Genomic DNA, 21,463 nt, shown 5'->3' with positions numbered 1-21,463 from the left:
TTTTAATTTCAAAATTCGCGCACAAAAATTAGTCAATTACGTCATCAAAATAAAATTTCTACAAGATCCGTATTTGCGCATGTGCGAAACTGAGCGAGCGAGGTAAACATTTGTGCCAGCCAATACAAACCCACCGACCATCCATGATATTGCTGAATTTCTCGCGGAATTACCACTCGCAGGCTCATCGATAATGCACGAAATATTAAAATTGAACTTGTTTTGAGCTTCACTTGAGTCGTTAAAAGGCACTGATGTAATTGTTTGGACATTTTTTTGGATTATTTGCAGTGTTCTTTTATTCCAGCATGTTTTGAAAAGTAATTTTACGACATTTTTTGAAACTGCTTGGCGCACCGCCATCTTTATTTTGTTTTTCGTGGCTTTAAAAGCTCGCGCCATCATAAAACTCGTTCCCATTTCCCTCGCGGTAAAAATTAACTATATGGAGCTACCTTAAGAGAGAATTCTTTTCGTATTCAAGCAGTGAGCGCCAAAAACTATTTTCTTGAAGAAAGGCTGTTGAACAAGGCTAAAATCTTGTCATTCAGAAAGTTTAACTTGTTTGGATGAGTGGAGATGACCGATGACAGTGGAATCAAAGTGTTAACCCAAAGCAAAAATTAATTTATCCGAAAATCAGGTTTAGGCCTTCATTTGCTTATTTCTCATATATTATCTATAAAAAAGCCTGACAAAGCAACATTCTAACACAAATGCAACAAAACATCTTTGTACAATTGAAAATAACGCTTCAAACAGGCATTTTATCATAGTACATCAGTTCTAACTGTTTAAAAAAGGTTTTGAGTGTTAACCCAAAACGAAAATTGGAATCAAAACTCATACGAAAGTCTAGTTTTTGGCGCTTTTTGCCATTATTGCTCATTATTGAAAAAATTTTCCTCTAAATGTATAGGCCCAGAAACTCATAAGGTGATTGAAACGTGTAACAGCCATACATTTTTTACGATGCCCGGCGAAAAATCACGATCTCTTTCTTCAAAAACTCCAAAAACTAAACTAAAGACAGATATTCCATAATTTTTGATTGAAAAAGTCAGTAAGTCTCTTCTGAAAGTCAGGAAATTCAGCGGGGAGTTTGCTAAGTGAGAGATGCGCGGCCATATTGAAACCAAACTCATAACTCCAGATATGGTATCAAAACTCCTAATTTGCATATTGAAATATTCCGGAGCATGGTTATGGTACTACACGGTTCAACCCCCTCCTACTGAAGCCTTATTTTTATTATTATTGTCTTGTTACGGATCAACCGACATGGAGCTGTTACATTTGGAGGGATTTTGAGTCACGTGGTTGAACTTCAAGAATTCCACAAAACGCACTTTGTCGCAACAGCAGTTTTACTCCATTCACACTTACAACGAGTGGAGTTGGGTATTGTGATGAAAGACTCCAAGAGGCAACGAGCTTAGCTGATTTTGCTGTAAATATCTGAAATATTTAGAATATATACAGTACAAGTTTGTCGGTGTTTAATTTGGTAAATCCGTTTTTTACTAACCTTGGCCCTCTCCCCAGGGCCCCCCCTTTTTTGCTGTTTAGAAGAACTAATAACTTACATCGATCTTACTGCTTTGACGTTATCGAAAATGCCAGCAGGTAACGATGTCAAGCGGTTGTCATTCAATAAGCTAAAGAAAATATGACGAAATGAAACCAACCAACCAACAAACCAACCAACAAATCAACTTACAAACCAACCAACAAACTAGCCAACAAACCAACCAACAAATCAACTTACAAACCAACCAACAAACTAGCCAACAAACCAACCAACAAACCAACTTACAAAGCAACCAACCAACCAACCGACCGACCAACCGACCGACCGACCGACCGACCGACCGACCGACCAACCAACCGACCAACCAACCAACCAACCAACCAAACAAGCAAGCAAACAAGCAAGCAAACAAACAAGCAAGCAAACAAGCAAGCAAACAAGCAAACAAGCAAACAAACAAACAAACAAGCAAACAAAAGCAGTCAATAAATAAAACTTACAGAAATTCTGTAATATTCTCGAATGTACCGTTAGGTGTCACCTTCAATTCTTTTTTCGAGCAGTCCGTAACATAACGCGTGCCACTGTAGTAGAAACATTTACAGGGACTAGGGCAGTCGCCTGCTGAAAGATTGTTATTGAACTGTGTATTTTTAATTTAAATCTTCAAAATATCAAGATACGTTTGCATTACCTTTTGTGGTTGTGATGGCGGTAAAGAAGAAACAGAAAGCCAGCCAGTGGAGGCTCTTGACCTGACACCTCATTGCCTTAAAATCCAAAGTTTACCTATACAAAACAATTTAACATTACAGAAGCCGTATTTATATACTTATTCTTCAGTAGAAGGTCCAAAAAGTAAAGCCTACAGAGATATTTGAATTACATCACACTCAAAAAACGCGGACGTTTTAAGATATCTCCCGAGCAGTTGGCTGTTGGTGACGATGGTTTGTTCGCTGGGGTTACTGCAAGTGTTAAATCTACCAACCTGTCACATAAACAACTGTGCAGTAAAAGGCTTACTTGTGTCGAGTTCTTCTCAATTTGTTTTCTACGACTGAAAACTAACAGCAGTTTAACATCTGTACAACCCCATTCAATTTTATCTGCCGGATAAGGTTCCACTCAAAGGATTTTATGATATAGTTTCGTTCAATCGTGCAGAGTTAAGTGACCCGCTAGGTGATGTTCTTTATTACGATGAATAATTCCAATATCATCAATACAATTAAAAACACCTGAAATAACATTTCAAAAACAAAAAAACAAAACAAAACAAAACAAAAAACAAAAAAAACAAAAAAAACAAAAAAAAAACAAAACAAAAAAAAGTTTTCAACATTGAGTCAAACTGAGTTGAGGGTATCAGAAATTTAAAAAAAACATTAACGATGTATTCTTTTCCATAAAAATAACATCTTTCCAAGGATTTCCCCATCATGTATTGCGTTTGACATTTTCCATTTAAACCGCTATAAACTAATATTTTCTAAGTTGAAAAAGCATTGTTTTTAAGTAGAGTGTATGTCATACCTTTTAGCGTTATCTATTTTCTAAATTCTTCAATAAATTTAGAGATACTCGTCAATACTTGAGTACTTTTGGAGTACTTTCATATTCAGTACAGATCCTACAACTGACTACTTTTCTATGCCAATGATAAGTCGTCGAACATGACTTTATCAAATGCTAAAGCAATACCTTAGTATTGATATTGTTAGTAGTAGAAGTATGTTTACAAAAAATATACACTTAAACCAGTTGAAACCAAAGGAAACAATAATAACAACGCAAAGGGCGCTTGAGATAGCCCTGGAGTAGTGAAACATCTGCACTGTCAGTATCAATGTTCCTTTGTCTGTGTGCTTCGTGCGAGGTGGCACGTTATTCCTCAATGCATCAATGTGCATCCTTATTTCTTATACTTCTCATCTTTACTGTTTAGTATCGAGATTCACTAAATAGTTTCTTATATTTTTGATACGACAATATTTTGTGGTATTGCCGTCTCAAAATCGTAATTAGTTTATAAAGTGCCCCTCACCCCTAACTCAATATTTTCAGTATTGATTTACATTAAGTGAATAGTTGAATGGTGAAATATTTTTATATGATTTTGAGTGATGATTTGGGGATATCAAGGTTCATGCTTCCAATATGGTAACTTGTGAGTGTGATGTCATAGGAGGCTTTTGAGTTTATTTGTCATCATTTGTCAACTGAAACACTGATTACTATGAGAAAACGAATTTACCTTTCTGTAATCCCCGAGTAAGACAAATAACAAACACTCTGGAAGTTCAAGTTATAATTCATATTTTTTCACACATAAAAATAATGTGCCAAATAGTTACAAGAGAATGATTTTTTTTCAGCTGGTTGATTCTTGATGTTTTTTCTCGTGAAGGCAGGGGACACAATAACAGCATATACAGCTTTCAGTGGGTCTTTTACATTCGCCTTATAAACAGGGTTATTATATAGTGAATTATAAGACAGACGGGACCTACGGCTTTAGGTCCTTGCCCGAGAAGACTCGAAGGTCTAACCATTTGTAGGTGTAATTACAAAGGCAGCACCTTCTCCAAGGGCGGATCCAGGGGGGGGGGGGGGGGGGGGCAAAGGGGCCCCTCCTTCAGCAGGAAAAAAAAAACGATGCTTATTTATAATGTTTTCCGTTGTGTTGACGGAAGAAACTCAATTAGCCCACCCCCCCCCCCCCCCCCAATTTTGGCTGGATCCGCCCTTGTTCTCCTCAGTTATTTTAAGACCCTGAGTGTTGGTCTTCTGGGCTTGAACCACGCACAACAGACCGATGCTCTTACCAACTGAGCTATCCGGGTGGCGGATGGTTATTATTTCATGAACTTTTTAATGTTTCGAACCCTATTCAAACCCTTTCTTATTTCTACCTTCTAAAACATTAAAAAAATCTTTTGAGAAAGCAATAAAGGCTTTCAAAAGTGCCAAAAATGTACAAAGAATATATGGTTAGAAGGAACATTTGCGCCCATACATCAGACGTTGCAATTTTGTGACATTTTAGAAAGCCATAGGTTCTGGTTCTTTTTATTGAAACAGGTTAAAACTTACCAGAATTGCTAATCTTGATACGCTTTCAAATGACGAAAAATAATAATAATCTAATAATAATATTCAAAACTCGCCCAATAGACCAGTTTCGAATTCCAAATTACCGCTGTGTTTCTTGATTACAGACTCATTTGCACAGGGTTAGCCTCGAGCTTGTGCAGAATATTCACGTGTTCAAGTCAAGGTCCGTCGAGTTTCAAAGTGTTTGTATTGTTGAAGTTGTGCATTCTTTACTTTACCGTTGGTATTTGTGAATATTTAAACACTGATACGAGGCTAACCCTGTGCAAATGAGTCTGTAATCAAGGAACACAGCGGTAACTTGGAATTCGAAACTGGTCTATTCTCTTCTCGTTTCTAAAGTGACCTATATCTGTATGGCGACTTTGAATATCAACCCTCTCTTTTTCTCCAGATTAAACATCCAATGAAAAGCCTCTATATGATACATGAATAATTCATTTATTGAGTTTGTATTTGGTACATATTGATTGCAATTTTGAATACTAGAGAAATGAAAAAGAGAACTATTACAAATAAAATTACTAAGGACAATAAAGTTGGATTTCCTTCAAATTGTTCTTCGTTTCCAAGTTATTTTGCTTGAAATTAGAGAGACATTAAAGCACCCAGATGTTTAGAATTATTTAATGTGCATGGATTAATTCAATTCTTGTGACGGATCGGAACTTCGTAAATGGAACATTCAAAGTAAATGGGCTTCGTCGGTGACCGCCAGAAATTCAAATCATTAATAATATTATATTTCTAGTTTTACTTAAGTACCAGTTATAGGTGGAATATTTACCTAGCCGCGAGTCTTCGAGCCTTCAAGACTTTGTTAAGTTATCCGAGATTTCGTGGAAGTTCACCCTTTTTGCAGTAAAAATGCGCGAACAGCGCCAACATGGAAAGCTGTCAAAAAGATATCATATTTTACCAAAGAAAAAAAAAAAAAAGATCATCCTTATTATAGGAACCGGTCATTTATTTGAGGGGGGGGGGGGGGCATTTTCATTTCCCATGGCATTTTTTGTGTGGCCCTGTTCTTTCAAATGCATTAAATGACATGGCCCCAAGAATGAGAACATAAAATAACATGACCCACCCCCAACTCAAACCCAACCTTGGTCTGAGAGTCTTGAAACACGTCGATTTCCTTCGCTATTCCCTGAGTTACCTTATTTTCCAATCTACAATACTCATACGAACTCAGTCCCATCCATACTTTCATGCTCTATAAACACTCTTACGCACTCCTTAACATTTTACCCACCGAAAGCCCTTTCCCCTCTCCCCTTGCTTGGGTCCGAATTTCCGAGATTCTATGCTTTAAATTTGCTAGGAAAATGTAAACTAAATAATAATATCAAACCTGAAATAGTAGACTAAAAACGCATGACCCAAAAAATATTTGCATATTTTCATGCAGCCCCTCATTTTTGGTTGAACAAAATGGTATGCCCCCTCCCCATTTGCACCAGCCCACCCATCCCCCCCCCCCCTCCCCCCCGGTCCCTTACGCAAAACTCTAGAAAATAACCCAATCATATATAATTGCTTGGCATTTTAACTTTCTTTTTAAAATTAGAAATATGAAATGTCATTTGGCTATAAGTGTGCACTTCTGAAATTCTATTCCAATTATACACAAAATATGTGATTTGGATTTGATCCCATGGCAGTCCAAAAGCCATTCATTTTCTCTGTCAGTCTTAGTCTATACGTACGTACTTTCCGCTTATCACAAGAGCATCCGACATGGCTTTTGGTACGTAAACAAAAACAAAAAAACCTAAATAGGGGCCAGCTGAGTCGGACTGCATTCCCCGAAAGGGATTATGGATCAACTATTTTTGGTTAGCATTTTCCTAGCAGGGACCAGAGTACAATGTACATTTCTCTTTTTGAATGAACTAAATTCCACCATGAGTTTAACTAGCAGCATTTACTTTAAATTTAAAGAATAAAAAAATTCATGTTTCATTTATTTTCTTGGGAAAATCATGGGAAATGCTAATCAAAGTATGATGTTGAATCCTGATCAATTCTTATTTGTTGAACTTGAGTTTGTTCTGAAGATCTACTCATCTGGGGAGGAGCCTTACTTAAATAAAATGGCAAATTAAAGCAAAAAAATCGTAGAACTATAAGCGATTTTAAAGAATCTTTGAAATCTTTTAGTTCATATTTCTTATTTTCATAATTAAGAGAGGGAAACTTCTTAATATTGCCATGTAAATTCCCTGTTTGGATATTTTTGGGAACAGGTCTAAGGACTCAATAAAAGCAAAGAATTGCAATTTATTTTTTATTGCTAAAGAAAAATACCCATCAGTGGCATTTTTTGTTTTGCTTTTTATTGAAAATCGAGTGCACCAAATTCTTTATCTTCCCTCCTACCCCTCCCTCCCAATCCAAAAGCTAAACTATTTCTTCCTGGGTTGCCTGTGGTATAACAAAAAAAATTTGCAAGTTTGATTCTTCTCGGTATAAGGGAACGGCTTTCTTTTACTCGACACTTTTTAGCATCAATACAGTATAAAATGTAGCTCCACTGCTGTCCTTCGCATCACCTTTTCCCTTGGCTGGGAGTGAGATTTCATCAGATCGACAGCAACAGAATCAAGTAAGTTGTTCTCAATTGATGGGCTGTAAGCATATTCCCAAGAGAGTCAAAAGACAAAAAAATGGCGCCCATTTTGGTGCCGTTATCATACGAGTTATTCTCGTTTATTCCAGCAGTACAGTACTTGCTGTTCTTGATTTTGAATATCTTATTTGATGCTTTGAAGTTTTGATTAAAATTAGAGTTCTTCTAAGGAATATTTTACGAAATGTTTAAAATTTTGAGTTGAGTTGTGAGTAATTTGGGCGTCACACCGCTCGTGCCACATGTACAGGCAGCTCCAATCTCTTGTTTTGTTTGTAGATATATAGTGTTTGAATGTTATGTTAACAGTAATATTTGGTAGCATGTAAATTTAGCTAGTACTTTTAAGTATACAAACGACTTCCCCTTATATCTTTTTGTATCTTTTGATGTTTTGCTGATTTTGTAGCCAGTTTGGGTCTACAAATACGATTAGTATGTAAGCGCCTTCATTGTCGCATGCTTTTTTCAATAGCTCTACAAGATTTTTGAGTTTTTAGTATAGATTTAGGATTTTTTTCACATTTTTCCAATTTGTAGATATTTTAAGAACTTTTATTAGTCTTAGGACATTTTTTTCGACATTTTATATCTACGAGAACTCATATTTGAAGCCTAATCGTCCTGGAATTGCCGTCATTGTTGAATGCCAGACCTTACAAGCTTCAATTTTGCTCGACCTGGTCTCTGGAATGGTAACTCTCAACCACAGTACAGCGACTCTAATATCATCTTCAACTTTAACCATGGAAATAGAGGTAAAAGAGCTGGCAAAAGGGTCAAGGAGAGAGATTCTATTCGCAAGAACAGAATCGAAACCGTTATGCATCATCGACCATCTTATGAATTTGCATACAACTCTCGGGACAGGAAGGCAAATGAAAATAATTTAATTTCTATTTCTCTAAACGAGTCTGTTGCGGGTAAACCAAACATGACGAACTCAGTGTCTGTTGCGTCTGGTAAACGCTCTACACTGCAAGAATCTTCATTTACTACGATGGAACTTGACTGTTCTACGTGTGGAAATTTTAGTCGAGAAGAACAACATTCTACAACTACAGTGAACGCTAACAAAGATCCAATTAAGACCGAAAACATACGAATTGCTTCGTTAAATTCTCAGTCACTAAAAAAGGATGTAAATCTTGGTTTGGCCATCGAACTGTGCAAACAGTTCAATATTCAGATTTTGGGTGTACAGGAAAGCTGGAGAACTGGCTCCGAGTACATTGAATTTGGCGAGAATAAAGATCAATGGAAATGGATTAACTACGGATATGAAAAAAAGAATAGAGCAGGGGTTGGCTTTATTGTTGGTCCAAATGTGCAAGTCATCAAAACAGTTGAGCATCTACCTGGTAGAATCTTAACAATCTATGTTAAATGCTATGGCTTATGTATACGCATTACCAATGTCTATGCTCCAACCGAAGTTGAAAATCTTGAATCAAAACAACGCTTTTATAAAGAACTCCGTAAAGCCATGGTGGTCGAGAAACTGAAGAAGTATAAGCCTTTGTTGGTTGGTGATTTCAATGCAATAATTTCTGAGGATAGTTGTGAGGGATTTGCAACAATTCTGGGACCCAACAATCCTCCTTCAAGCACCAGAAAGACCAATGAAAATGGAAGATTATTGTTAGAATTCTGTCAAGAATACAAATTACGTATTGCAAACTCCAACTTTTTGACAAAGCGAATTCACAGAGACACGCACACTCTTCCTAATGGTATCAATCGAAGACTTGATTACATACTGGCAGGAACCCAACTTCTTAAGCTAATGAAACATTGTAGAGTCTACAATAAACCAACAAACAGCTGGAAGCAAACAATTGGTACTGATCACAAGATTCTGATATCTGATATAAGCATACCATGTAACAGAAACTCCTTAAAACAACAACTCAAAAAGAAGGCAACAAAAAAGGTCCAAAAGAGAAAGTGGGATGTTACTCATCTTAGAGATGATGCTGAATGTAAAAAACAATACTGCAAAAGAATTGACAGTATTTTAAGCGATTGCAATTTTGATTGCACAGCACCTGAAGAAATCAACAAAAACATTGTCTATGCCATTCATGAAGCGTTAGACAGTGAAATCCCGGTAGCGCAAAAGGAGAAGGAGTTAAAAAAACCATGGGAATCAAGTGAACTATTAGATCTAATCAAGAATTCTGACAACTCTAAAGAGCAACGTGATAAGATTAAGAAGTTAAAATTAAAGCTCAAAAATGAATATTATGAGAAAAAGGCAAATGAACTGAATGATGCTAGTAACGCAAGAAAAGTTGAACGTGAGTTTGCTCTCTCAAAGAATTACAGTATGATCCCAAAGTTACAGAATAGGGTTGAAATTAAACCCTCTGACCTTAAAAGTTATTTTGAAGATCACTTCAAGAAGAGAGCTGACATTGAAATGCCTGCAGAGCTTGCAAATTCTGAGAAATATCCAGATTTATTTAATGACCGGAAAATAGAAATTAATTCCAATCCACCTGAAAAAGAAGAAATTATATCTGCTCTTAAGAGTTTTAATAATGGGAAGAGCTTTGGCACCGACAATATACCACCTGAAGGGTTGAAGTATGGAATCCACTCAAATCATCTAATTACAGCTCTCTGGATGTTATTAAATAGTATCTGGTTAACAATGACGATTCCTGCTGATTGGCTAAAGCTTTCCATCACCTGTCTCCATAAGAAAGGAGGTAAACATCAAGCAAGTAATTACCGTGCATTGTCAGTGGGCTCTAACATCTCTAAGATTTTGTCAAAGATAATTATCACACGACTGAAAGAATGCTATGAGGAAAATATTTCAAAGGCTCAGTTTGGCTTCAGAAGGGATAGATCAACGACTGATGGAGTTTTTCTACTACGAAAGATAATAAAGAACACTGTAGGTGGTATAATTGCACTGTATATTGATCTAACAGCTGCATTTGACAAGGTACCCAGACATATCATGTATGAAGTTCTGAAAGTTAGAACTGGATGTGAGAAGTTAATTGATATTCTATGGTTATTATATGATGGAACAATCGGGAAAATATGTGGAGATAAAACTGATTTTCCTATTGAAGCAGGGACCAGACAAGGTGGTGTGGAAAGTCCTCCAGTATTCAATTGGTTCTTTGACTGGGTACTCAAGGTCGCTGCCCGTGAAATTGACCAACGCTTTCCAAATGGATGGGGAATACCATTTACATATACAATCGCTAATGCATGTCATCAACGGAGTACTGGACGAATGAATGGTGTGGAGATAATTAAATGGCTTTTATATGCTGATGATGTTGTTGTGCTGTCAAAGGATCTTACTGATCTACAGGAGATACTGGAAATTATCCATGGAACATGCTTAAGATATGGGCTTGAGTTAAGTTTTAAGAAAACCAAAACACAGGTATTTCATGATGCGCAGCTTATGGAAAAGAAGAGCTTATTAAATATATCAGGACATGATATTGAAAATGTAAAAGAGTTCAAGTATCTTGGTCATATGTTTTATAGTGATCAGAAGGAAAGTTTTGTCGATAACAGAATACTACGTGCAACAGGAAAATTCCACGAGCTCAAGAACGTCCTTACAGATCATAAAGTATCTATGAATACACGCAGAAAACTCTTGGAATCCTGTATCAGATCCAGACTTACTTACTGTACTGAGGCTGAACTACCAAATGAAGATGAACTGAAAAAGCTTGAATCCTGTTGGTTTGGTCTACTAAGAAGAATGGTACGGAATGGCTGGGAAAGGAAAATGAATAGTGACGGAGAAGAAACGTTTGCCTTTAAATATAGGAACTTAGACCTGGAAAGAATAGTGGGAACCCTGGCACTTCGTGATTTTATATACGTACGCTACTTGAAGTACATTGCACATGTTTGTAGAAGACCAAATTCAAATTTAACGAAACAGTTGCTGTTTGCAATTCCATCTGCTAAATATGTTAGAGATCCATGGATCAAAATTAGTCAACTACTTAATGTTGATAAACACCAAGCTAAGAAATCTACACAAGACAGAAAAGTTCTTAAAGGACTACTACATCAGAACTTTGGCTCTGTGTAGACTATATAGTCCCTGCTGATCAACTTATAGTTGGAAATAGCGGAATGACACTGATACTGATACTGATACTGATTGGAGCGTTTTTACAGAATTATCGACCCCAAAATGCTGCCAATATACTTTCAGAAAATAGTTAATTTGCTTTATAGAAAGTTTCAAGTCCATAACAGTCATAAATAACTAAAAAAAGTCCTTTTCTAAGTAGTAATTTTCAATCTGTTGCTAAAAGTGCTTAGAGACTTGTATATAAGTGCCCCGGGGGGGGGGGGGGGGGGGTACTCCGCCAGAATTTGGGTAGGGGTGTTCCGCTGGGATTCTGAAAGGGGTACCCTGTTTATGACAAAAAAAAATCGTATTTGTAGACCCTGTTTATGACAAAAGGTATAATTAATTGCACTGAGTTCCTGTTTCAATTATCATATCATCTCATGTATCATTTTTTTACGACCATGGTAACCAGTTTCAGTCAATACAAAATAGAAATCCTGAATATGACAAGAAACTCATGAAGAATTTGGACCTTGAGTGAAATTGCATACCCTGTTTATGACAAGAAGCTCGAAAAACCATACCCTGTTCAGCGGATCATCCCCGTATAGTTCATATATGGGAGTACCCCACCCCCCAGGATAAGCGCTATATAAGCCATATATATTATTGTTATTATTATTATTATTATTATTAATGTATCATTCATTATGCACCTATCAATGTCTTGCCCCAACGACATTTTTGACAAAAAATTGTCAATGAGTCCTTCTTAAAGGATCAAATTGACAATAGGCCCCTCACGAGGAGAAGAGAAATTTTGTTGAAAGGGAAACTTATTGTAATTGTTTTAAAAGAAAACTAAGAAAACAAACAAATTGTATGTATTTAGGTTGAATGAGAGTCAAATTCCTTACCTTTCTCACCTCTGACTTTCGCACCAAATCCGCCATTTTGCTTTGGCCAACTCTCTCGTTCCAAGTCTTTCTCTGACCAAATTGTCAATACGCCCTACCCTGGGGGGACCCCTTTGTCAATAAAAGCCTAACAGCCCCTGTCATGGACAAGGTTTTTATGTCAATAGCCCAGGGTCAGTATTCAAGGTCAGTATTATGTGATGGTACAGTTCAACCTCAAACTCAAAATAAGACTAAGCTTTGTTCTATGGAGTTTCCAAACCATTCACCTCTATATTAACTTTGATCAGATAATGGTTGTAGCATTTTAGTTTTTGGTCATTCCGGGTCTCAGTATTGCATTTATCATTTATTTTAATCCAGTTTTTTCGGATCGATTATGGATTCCAGATTTTGAATTCCGGCTTAGTGGTAATGATTTATGATTTATATAGCGCCCCTCCTATGTAAATATAATCAAAGGCACTTTACATTTAGTGTGATTGCCCATTCTCCTCAGTTATTTTAAGACCCTACGGTTGGTCTGGCTGGGACTTGAACCACAACCTCCAGCACGAAAGTCTGATGCTTATCCAACTGAGCCCATCGGTTGGCAGTTTAAGACCATTTGGGTTTTGAAAGTTAGATTATGCACAGGCAGCCCAAACAGGGTACTTGCAGATTAAATATAAGTCTTCTTTTTAAAATGTGGGGAAAATTGTTGTTGTAAAAAATGGCATATTGTCAATAAAACCTCCTAAATAAATTGTCTGCAATGGTCATTGTTTTACATTCTTTGCTAAAAATACAGTGCCTCTCAATGACATTGAAAGGCAACACAACTGTTGTATATTAATAATATATGATATAAAATGAATCTGTAAAGGACATTCTTTTATAATTTTACATGTTTTTTTATCAATGTAAGATAGTGACCTTTGGTTCTTTGGTCCACAGGCAGCCCAAGCTGGTCCTTTATCACTGCATAGCAGAGGTAGCTAGAGCAAAAAAAAAAAACCAAATCACTAGCTGGTATATCAAGCTCATCACTTCCAATGGGTATGTATGGAACTAGTAAATTTATCATCCTAAGAGGTGGGGATCATCATTCTTTAAATCAGCATTTTGGGGAAGAAAAAGATGTCTTTGAGCGTGAGAGCTGCATTGTTGCCATTGACTTTAAACTTAAGTTTATTCAAATGTATTGAAAATGATTGATTATATATCAATATTGAATGAAGTAAAAATAAATAAAGAACCAATGATAGGTATAAATTTGTATAATTATTGTGTGTAGAGGAATTAAGGTTTGTGTGTTGTCGCTGAAGTAGATAAAAAATTTGAGCTTGTTGCCACCAAAATTGTACAGTTTACTAGATTAATTATACAGCTTCTTATTAATCCTATATAGGTAACTGTCCAATTATTTTTTTAATTGGACAGGTCTTGTTGATATGGGATTAATTAGGCATCTATATAATTAATAGGTAATGGGATTTCATGCTCCCCAATCAAGAAATAATTAGACTCGAAAAATTCCTCTGACTGCCAAATGGGACTCGGCCTACGGCCTCATACAATTTTGTCAGTCCTCGGAATTTTCCTCGTCCAATTATGCTGTCCAATTAAGGAGTCCTATTACATATACAAATATGGATAATTGAGACAGTTCAAAGATAATTGAGTATTTCTCAATTACTCAATGTTGCTAAAAATACCTCTAAATGAAAATTTGAAGGCATTTTTTTACAATTTCACATAATAGATCAAACATGTGAAAGAGTGAATGAAATTAAAGTAAGTTGAAAAAATGAGACAGCAGAGATTCTTAACCAACTTAGCTAGATATGGCTTCTCAAACTATTTTAATTATTAATTATTTCAAAGCATAAGTTGCCCTGGCAAGTTTTATGCTAATATTAAGATATAAAATATTAAGATAATAAATATATAAACTTACTAATGGATGGCTTAGCAATAGCGGGAAGGTAAACAGCTACATGTAGGTTATATGGGTCAAAAGTAAGCTGGTATTTATATAATACTAGGAGCACTTTAGTCTCCTACACAGCTGCTATTAGTCTCGTCACGCAACGCTTACTCTCCAGTACTTAGAGGAGTCAGCATTGCGACACTAATAGCGGCAGCGTGGGAGACTAGGAAAGACTATTTACTGAAGTTGAGATGGCGGGGGGCCAAACAAGTTATGTGAAAGAGATCACACATGACCAAACACAACCACGGAACAGGCACATGAAAAAAGTACTTGCCCCTGAAATAATTGCAGTGGGTGGGGGGAGGGGGGGGGGGGGGCAAATGGAAGAAGATTTTTGTTGGCTTATGGGACACCGGAAATCCAAGATTAGTGTTGATGCTCACCTGACGGCACGCATTAATAACTAATTGCCAATATTTAACTATTCTCGCTATATTATATTTTGAAACAGTCTATTTTATTTATTCTATATATTATTTATTTATAATTTAATTCCCATTATATTTGTTTCCAACCAATATTTTAGTATTTATTGTATACAGCTATTTCAAAAAAAGGTTGAATACTGGGCCCAGTTGTTCAAAGCCCGATTAGTGCTAATCCTGGGTTAACTCTTAATAAGACCTATAGAGTTAATCCTGGATTAGCGCTAATCCAGCTTTGAACAACCCGGCCCTGTATACTGAATAGTGCATTCCAAGACCAAAGGCCATTGTGGGTCTCGTTAATTTGAAATAAAAGTAAATATACAGCAATCAACTCTCTACATGTAATTAGTATATTGTTTCAGATAGAATACACTAAAAATAGAAACGTTTTTTCATTTTTTCATCTTTGCATGGTGTTAAGTTTACCCTTTTATAGTTACTATTCTATGTGTACATTTAGATACTGTTGCAGTCTGATAGGACAGTAAAATCATAATAAAACGATCTGATATGTATGTCTTATTACACATTTAAGCTCGATATCCGTGAAATAAAGCCGTGAATAAAAACCATATCAGTGAAGTGATACGATATCACTTCACGGTAAACTATAGAATCTAGCGATAGTAGTCAAGAGTGACGAGATAAATCTCTATTTAGTGTTTATTTCTATCAAATTCAAGATAAATTTTGTGCTTCTTACATTTTTAATTAAGCTTTAATATCTTGAATGATATTGAATTGGAAACGTATAATTCTTTAACATTTTGAAATGGTGTAAGTCGGTTAAGGATATTTAAGACAATAAAACATTTTGTGTGTGTTATATATCGAGCCTAAATGTGTAATAAACAAATTATTACATGTTAAGAACTCGCTCGTTCGCGATATGATACGGAAAAACTCGTGAATAAAAACGATATCAAGTTCTTAACATGTGATAATCTCTATTTATTCTTCATCTTAGATTAAATCAGCAGCTACTCCGTGCAAGTATGTCTAGTTGGGTTACAGAAACACCGGAAAAAGTTAACTACACCAAACTCTGTAGGCTTCTTTACGATGGAGGAACAAAAGCAGCAAGGTCTGTGTTAGATACAAAGATTCCTGCTTGTACTTTAGCAACTGAGCTAAACAAATTCAAACCCAAACTACTTAATCTGAAGAAGCCCAAGAGAAGAGTACTGAATCCAAACCAATGGGATAAACTTTACCCATCAAGTGGTGCCATCCCCAAATCTGAGGACTTTGACATCACCTTATTGTTCGTTCTGTTGAGGAACATTTGTAAACTTACAAAACCACCCACTGGATGGGACACCCTGCCACCACCAGCAGATAAAACACTTGAGGCAGAGCTAATCAGGATAAAGTCCTACAGGAATGAGGTCATAGCACACAGCTCAGTTGCTGAAATTGGTGATGTCCAGTTTGAGGATTACTGGAAAAAGATTTCATCAGCTCTTGTATCACTGGGTCTAAAGAAGGATGACATTGATGACTTAAAGTCCTCTCCAATTGGGACTGAAGACTACAACAAGTTAATTAATGACTGGCATTTGCATGACAAAGAAATAAAAGTGCGACTTGAAGAGATTAAATTCGGCCAAGACAAGCTGAACTCAGCCATGGAGTCAGGTTTTGCAGATATTCAATCCAGGCTAACATATTCGACTTCATTTTCAAATATTAATAACCTTCGTCATGATGACTTCAGTCACTCAATTGGCTTACTGAGTAATTCTTATCATCCCGATACACGTCAGTGGATATTTGACCAAGTGAATACACATGTGAAAAGCAAAGAGTCATGCCCAATAATGGTGATTCAGGCGGGGCCTGGAATGGGGAAATCAGTGGTCGCTGCTAAAATATGTGAAACATACAAAGAGCAAGGCATTCTTGGTGGTTGCCATTTCTTTCAACACTACAACTCTCTACAAAACAACCCAAGATTGATGTTCCAGTCCATTGCAAGGCAACTCTGTGACTCAGTTCCTGGTTATAAAGAAGCTTTGGAGAAAAGACTTAAACCACTTTTTGAAGGAGGGAATCTCTCAGATTTAACATGTGAGGAACTATTCACTGAATTATTTCAACCATGTTGTAATATTACATCAATGAACAATGTACTGATTGTCATTGATGCTCTTGATGAATGTTGTAATACTTTGAAAACGGAATTTTACAAAGTTCTTACAAATGGATTTTCTTGCTTGCCACGTTGGTTACGTTTCGTTATTTCCACAAGACCACCACCAAGTATGTCTGCATTGGAGATGTTCGGCACTGTCATCGATATTGATCCAGAGGATGAGCGAAATAAACGTGATCTTCAGTGCTTCTTCAGTGACAAATTGAAAGAACTGAGACAAGTTTCTACTAGTGAATCTTCCAATGAAATTCTTGAACTTGTTCATTTGACTGAAGGCTTATTTTTGGTAGCTTTTTTTGTCATTGATTTCTTGAAAACTAAAGACATTACGTCACTACAAGAAGCATTGGAACACTTTCCCAAAGGCAAAGGAATCACTTCCGTGTATGATGATTATTTCTCTAGACTAAGGAAAGAACTCGTACCACGCCTGAATGATGAAGTGGGGTTTTTCAAGATGCTGGATGCTGTGGTCGCGGCCAAGTTCCCTATCGAATAAAGATTTTCTACGAAATCCTTGGCCTTAGCGAGGAGTCTAGAATACCAAACGGAGAGAGAAAGGAAGCCATTCACCTTCTGCACCAGTTGTTCCCAGTAGAGGATGATCACGTGTCGGTATTTCATAAGACTGTCATTGACTGGCTCACAACTGGAGACCATGTCTTCAAAGTAAAAGGTGACGGTAGTGGAATACTTGCTAAGGTTTGCTATGTAGTCTTGGAAGATATAAGGCAAGGTTCTAAAGAACTAAATGAGCCACTCACTTTGACAGACAGTGAGACGTATGCCTTGGAGTATGGACTTGGTTACATGAGTGAAGAGAAAAGGCTGGAAACTCAGACAAACTGTTTTGTGTTCTGCTCACAAGCATTGAATGTTGCTAGAAGAATTTATGAAAGTAATCACAGCTATTCACAACAAGTTTGGTCATCTCCTGATAACAACTTTAAAGAATCTCTTTCTGAAGAGCTTAGGGATGTTTATAACCAAGTTCTCGAAACTTTTCAGGAATATCACGATAAACATCAATCAAGTTGCCGTTTCCATAATCTTCCAAACTTTGGTCAATGTTTGGCGTTCGCTCTTCAGGCTTTTAACCTGTTGAAAATAGATCAAATAACACCAAACCCTCGTGCTCTCCTCGATGAAAAAAAACTTCCATATCTTGAACGAAATGAGTTGTTCAAAGAAGAGTGGGTAACTGATCCTGATTCTACAGAGTTCCTAGTTGCTAATGATAGATTATTGCTTGTAACGTATTTGGACCAACAAACCTTAGTACAGCAATACCAGTTTGATGGGACGCTTGTCAACGAAGAAAGATTTGAGGGGAAGAAGAAGATACTCATGTCTCCTGGCTATGAGTTTGTTGTTGTTACACCAGTACGTGCAAGAGGCAACATCGATATCGTTGATGCTACAACTCTACGAAAACGCACAAGCTTTAAGCCACCAAATGTGATAAGATCATGTCATGTATTTGGTAACAGTCAGTCCTGGTTCATCGTTACAAGATGCTTCAACAATAAGATATATATAATGAAAGGAGAAACAGGCGAAGAGGTTGGTCATCCTATTGTTGTGCAACAAGACGACGAGATTCTGGCTGTCAGCAATGTTGGTCATATTCTGTTAGAAAGAACTTGTGATTCGCTTATAGCAGGAAGGATTGTGGAACATTGTTTTACTGATGAAGATGAAACCTTTCTTGTCCAAATGATATGGACTGGCAAGCTACGTGTAACTTCTGATAATCGAAGTTATAATGGCGTTTTCTCCCCGGATTTATCCGAATCATCATTTCCAGTCTCATATTATACAACTCGAGAACTGTTTCTCTGTGATTACAATAAAGTGGACCAGAAAATCCCTATCTACGCACGATTACCAGCTTCTGTTTGCAGATGTGAAGAGCTTCAACCTTTAAGACGCAAAGCTGTGGAATTATTGGAATCCTTTGGCCAACCAGTGTGTTTTTCTGATGAAGGAAATCTCTTAGCTTTCTATTACGGTGGTTTCATAACAATTGTACACACATCCGATGGTTCTTTATACGAATGCATTGATACACGTCCATATCCAGCGACCCGTATCATAAACATCTTATTCCTGTCGCAGGACAGAATTTTCCTACAAGATGACAGGAAAATCTTTCTTTTCAAGATTGGAACAGGAAGAGAAATTGTTCTGGAACACATGCTCTTTCTTCAACCTGACACCAAGTTTTGTTGGTTATCAAGCACCATCAGTCAAGAAAACATGAAAACCATTTTATATGCGAAAAGAGCATATGGCCAGTTTTTAGAGTGTGATAGAGCTAAGTACCGTTACTTTGAAAAGTATGAATTTCATAATCTGCATTAGATTTCTTACCTAGACTGCATATCATGTATTTCACAATTCTCTAAGACTAGCGGGATACAGTCTTACGCTTACAATACTTCTATATCAATATCAGATGCATTACGGTTTTGTATGTATTGGTTTTCCTGTCGAGTTACACCACAAAGACTCAAAGAAAGTATATATACAAGACTGAAGGAGTGCATGGGATAGATTGAGTAGAGAGTTTTGTTATCTAAGATAGGTATCAGTCATGTAGTGAAGGTGGTCTAACCCACCACGTGTATAACAGTAGGTATTGCACGGAATAGATTGAGTGGGGAGTGTCGTTATCTAACATAGGTATCAGACATGTAGTGAAGGTGGTCTAACCCACCACGTGTATAACAGTAGGTATTGCATGGGATAGATTGAGTAGAGAGTTTTGTTATCTAAGATAGGTATCAGTCATATAGTGAAGGTGGTGTAACCCACCACGTGTATAACAGTAGGTATTGCATGGGATAGATTGAGTAGAGAGTTTTGTTATCTAACATAGGTATCAGTCATGTAGTGAAGGTGGTCTAACCCACCACGTGTATAACAGTAGGTATTGCATGGGATAGATTGAGTAGAGAGTTTTGTTATCTAAGATAGGTATCAGTCATATAGTGAAGGTGGTCTAACCCACCACGTGTATAACAGTAGGTATTGCATGGGATAGATTAAGTAGAGAGTTTTGTTATCTAACATAGGTATCAGTCATGTAGTGAAGGTGGTCTAACCCACCACGTGTATAACAGTAGATATTGCACAGAATAGATTGAGTAGAGAGTTTAGTTATCTAAGATAGGTATCAGTCATGTAGTGAAGGTGGTCTAACCCACCACGTGTATAACAGTAGGCGATGCACGGAATAGATTGAGTAGAGAGTTTTGTTATCTAAGATAGGTATCAGTCATGTAGTGAAGGTGGTCTAACCCACCACGTGTATAACAGTAGGCAATGCACGGAATAGATTGAGTAGAGAGTTTTGTTATCTAAGATAGGTATCAGTCATGTAGTCAAGGTGGTCTAACCCACCACGTGTATAACAGTAGGTATTGCACGGGATAGATTGAGTAGAGAGTTTTGTTATCTAAGATAGGTATCAGTGATGTAGTGAAGGTGGTCTAACCCACCACGTGTATAACAGTAGGTATTGCACGGGATAGATTGAGTAGAGAGTTTTGTTATCTAACATAGGTATCAGTCATGTAGTGAAGGTGGTCTAACCCACCACGTGTATAACAGTAGGTATTGCATGGGATAGATTGAGTAGAGAGTTTTGTTATCTAAGATAGGTATCAGTCATGTAGTGAAGTTGGCCTAGCCCATCACGTGTATAACAGTAGGTATTGCACGGGATAGTTTGAGTGGGGAGTATCGTTATCTAAGATAAACTTAGTGATGTAGACAAGAGGTTCTAACCCCAACACGTGTATAACAGTAGGTATTGCACGGGATAGAATGAGTGGGGAGTATCGTTATCTAAGATAAACTTAGTCATGTAGACAAGAGGGTCTAACCCCAACACGTTTATAACAGTAGGTATTGCACGGGATAGATTGAGTGGAGAGTATCGTTATCTGAGATAAACTTAGTCGTGTAGTCAGGGTGGTCTTACCCCAACACGTGTATAACAGTAGGTATTGCACGGGATAGATTGAGTGGGGAGTATCGTTATCTAAGATAAACTTAGTCGTGTAGACAAGAGGGTCTAACCCCAGCATGTGTATCGATGTAATTATTTTAAGGAATAAATCAGGAAAGATTAGTCTTAAGTTATGAAATTTGAACTGATTTTTTACCTTTTTCCTGAGTCGGTTCATTCCTCAACCAAACGTGTCTGATCCTAAGGGAAGTTGTCAAATGAAGTGCGGTAGATAGTCACTTTGAAGGCAATAAATGTTTTTGGTCTTTCCCAAACAGGCAATTCTACAAACTTTTTCGAAAAGTACCTTTATTTGGCTTTCAAAAAATGTATACATTTATGGAAAAATATTGTAATGTATTATAGCGCGTATTGTATTGTAGCGCGTATTGTATTGTAGCGCGTATTGTATTGTAGCGCGTATTGTATTGTAGCGCGTATTGTATTGTAGCGCGTATTGTATTGTAGCGCGCATGGGGTATAAATCCTCTTTTGATCGGCCTTAAATGTACTATCTTCGCGGAAATACTTATCTTTTTCTTTGTATTCATCGAATGAAAGCATTCGCTTTGGAAATGTATTAGGAATTAAATTTAGCTTTTCGGCATATCAAAATCAGTCAAG

The 21,463-nt window shown here is 36.9% G+C and overlaps 3 protein-coding genes across 3 annotated transcripts; all 3 read left to right on the top strand.

Annotated features, from left to right (window-relative positions):
• Positions 1-7,109: 7,109 nt before the first annotated feature.
• Positions 7,110-17,325, top strand: LOC116302429 (uncharacterized). Its single transcript, XM_089028028.1, has 3 exons — positions 7,110-7,256; positions 13,203-13,304; positions 15,637-17,325. The coding sequence occupies exon 3, from the start codon at positions 15,665-15,667 to the stop codon at positions 17,321-17,323; it is 1,659 nt and encodes a 552-aa protein (XP_088884154.1). The 5' UTR covers positions 7,110-7,256; positions 13,203-13,304; positions 15,637-15,664; the 3' UTR covers positions 17,324-17,325.
• Positions 7,927-11,361, top strand: LOC148912116 (uncharacterized). The gene has a single exon (XM_089027958.1). It carries the CDS (start codon positions 7,927-7,929, stop codon positions 11,359-11,361), a length of 3,435 nt encoding a protein of 1,144 aa, XP_088884084.1.
• On the top strand, positions 17,325-20,969 carry LOC148912115 (uncharacterized). The gene is made up of 2 exons (XM_089028029.1): positions 17,325-20,442; positions 20,835-20,969. The coding sequence occupies exon 1, from the start codon at positions 17,635-17,637 to the stop codon at positions 19,186-19,188; it is 1,554 nt and encodes a 517-aa protein (XP_088884155.1). The 5' UTR covers positions 17,325-17,634; the 3' UTR covers positions 19,189-20,442; positions 20,835-20,969.
• Positions 20,970-21,463: the final 494 nt, after the last annotated feature.

This window comes from Actinia tenebrosa, unplaced genomic scaffold, assembly GCF_029948245.1.
Source record: "Actinia tenebrosa isolate PJP-AT-01 unplaced genomic scaffold, QUT_ActTen_1.0 PGA_scaffold12__29_contigs__length_12842862, whole genome shotgun sequence".
NCBI lineage: Eukaryota > Metazoa > Cnidaria > Anthozoa > Actiniaria > Actiniidae > Actinia > Actinia tenebrosa.
Note: the sequence above shows the minus strand (reverse complement) of the source record. Positions and strands in the feature narration are given on the sequence as shown.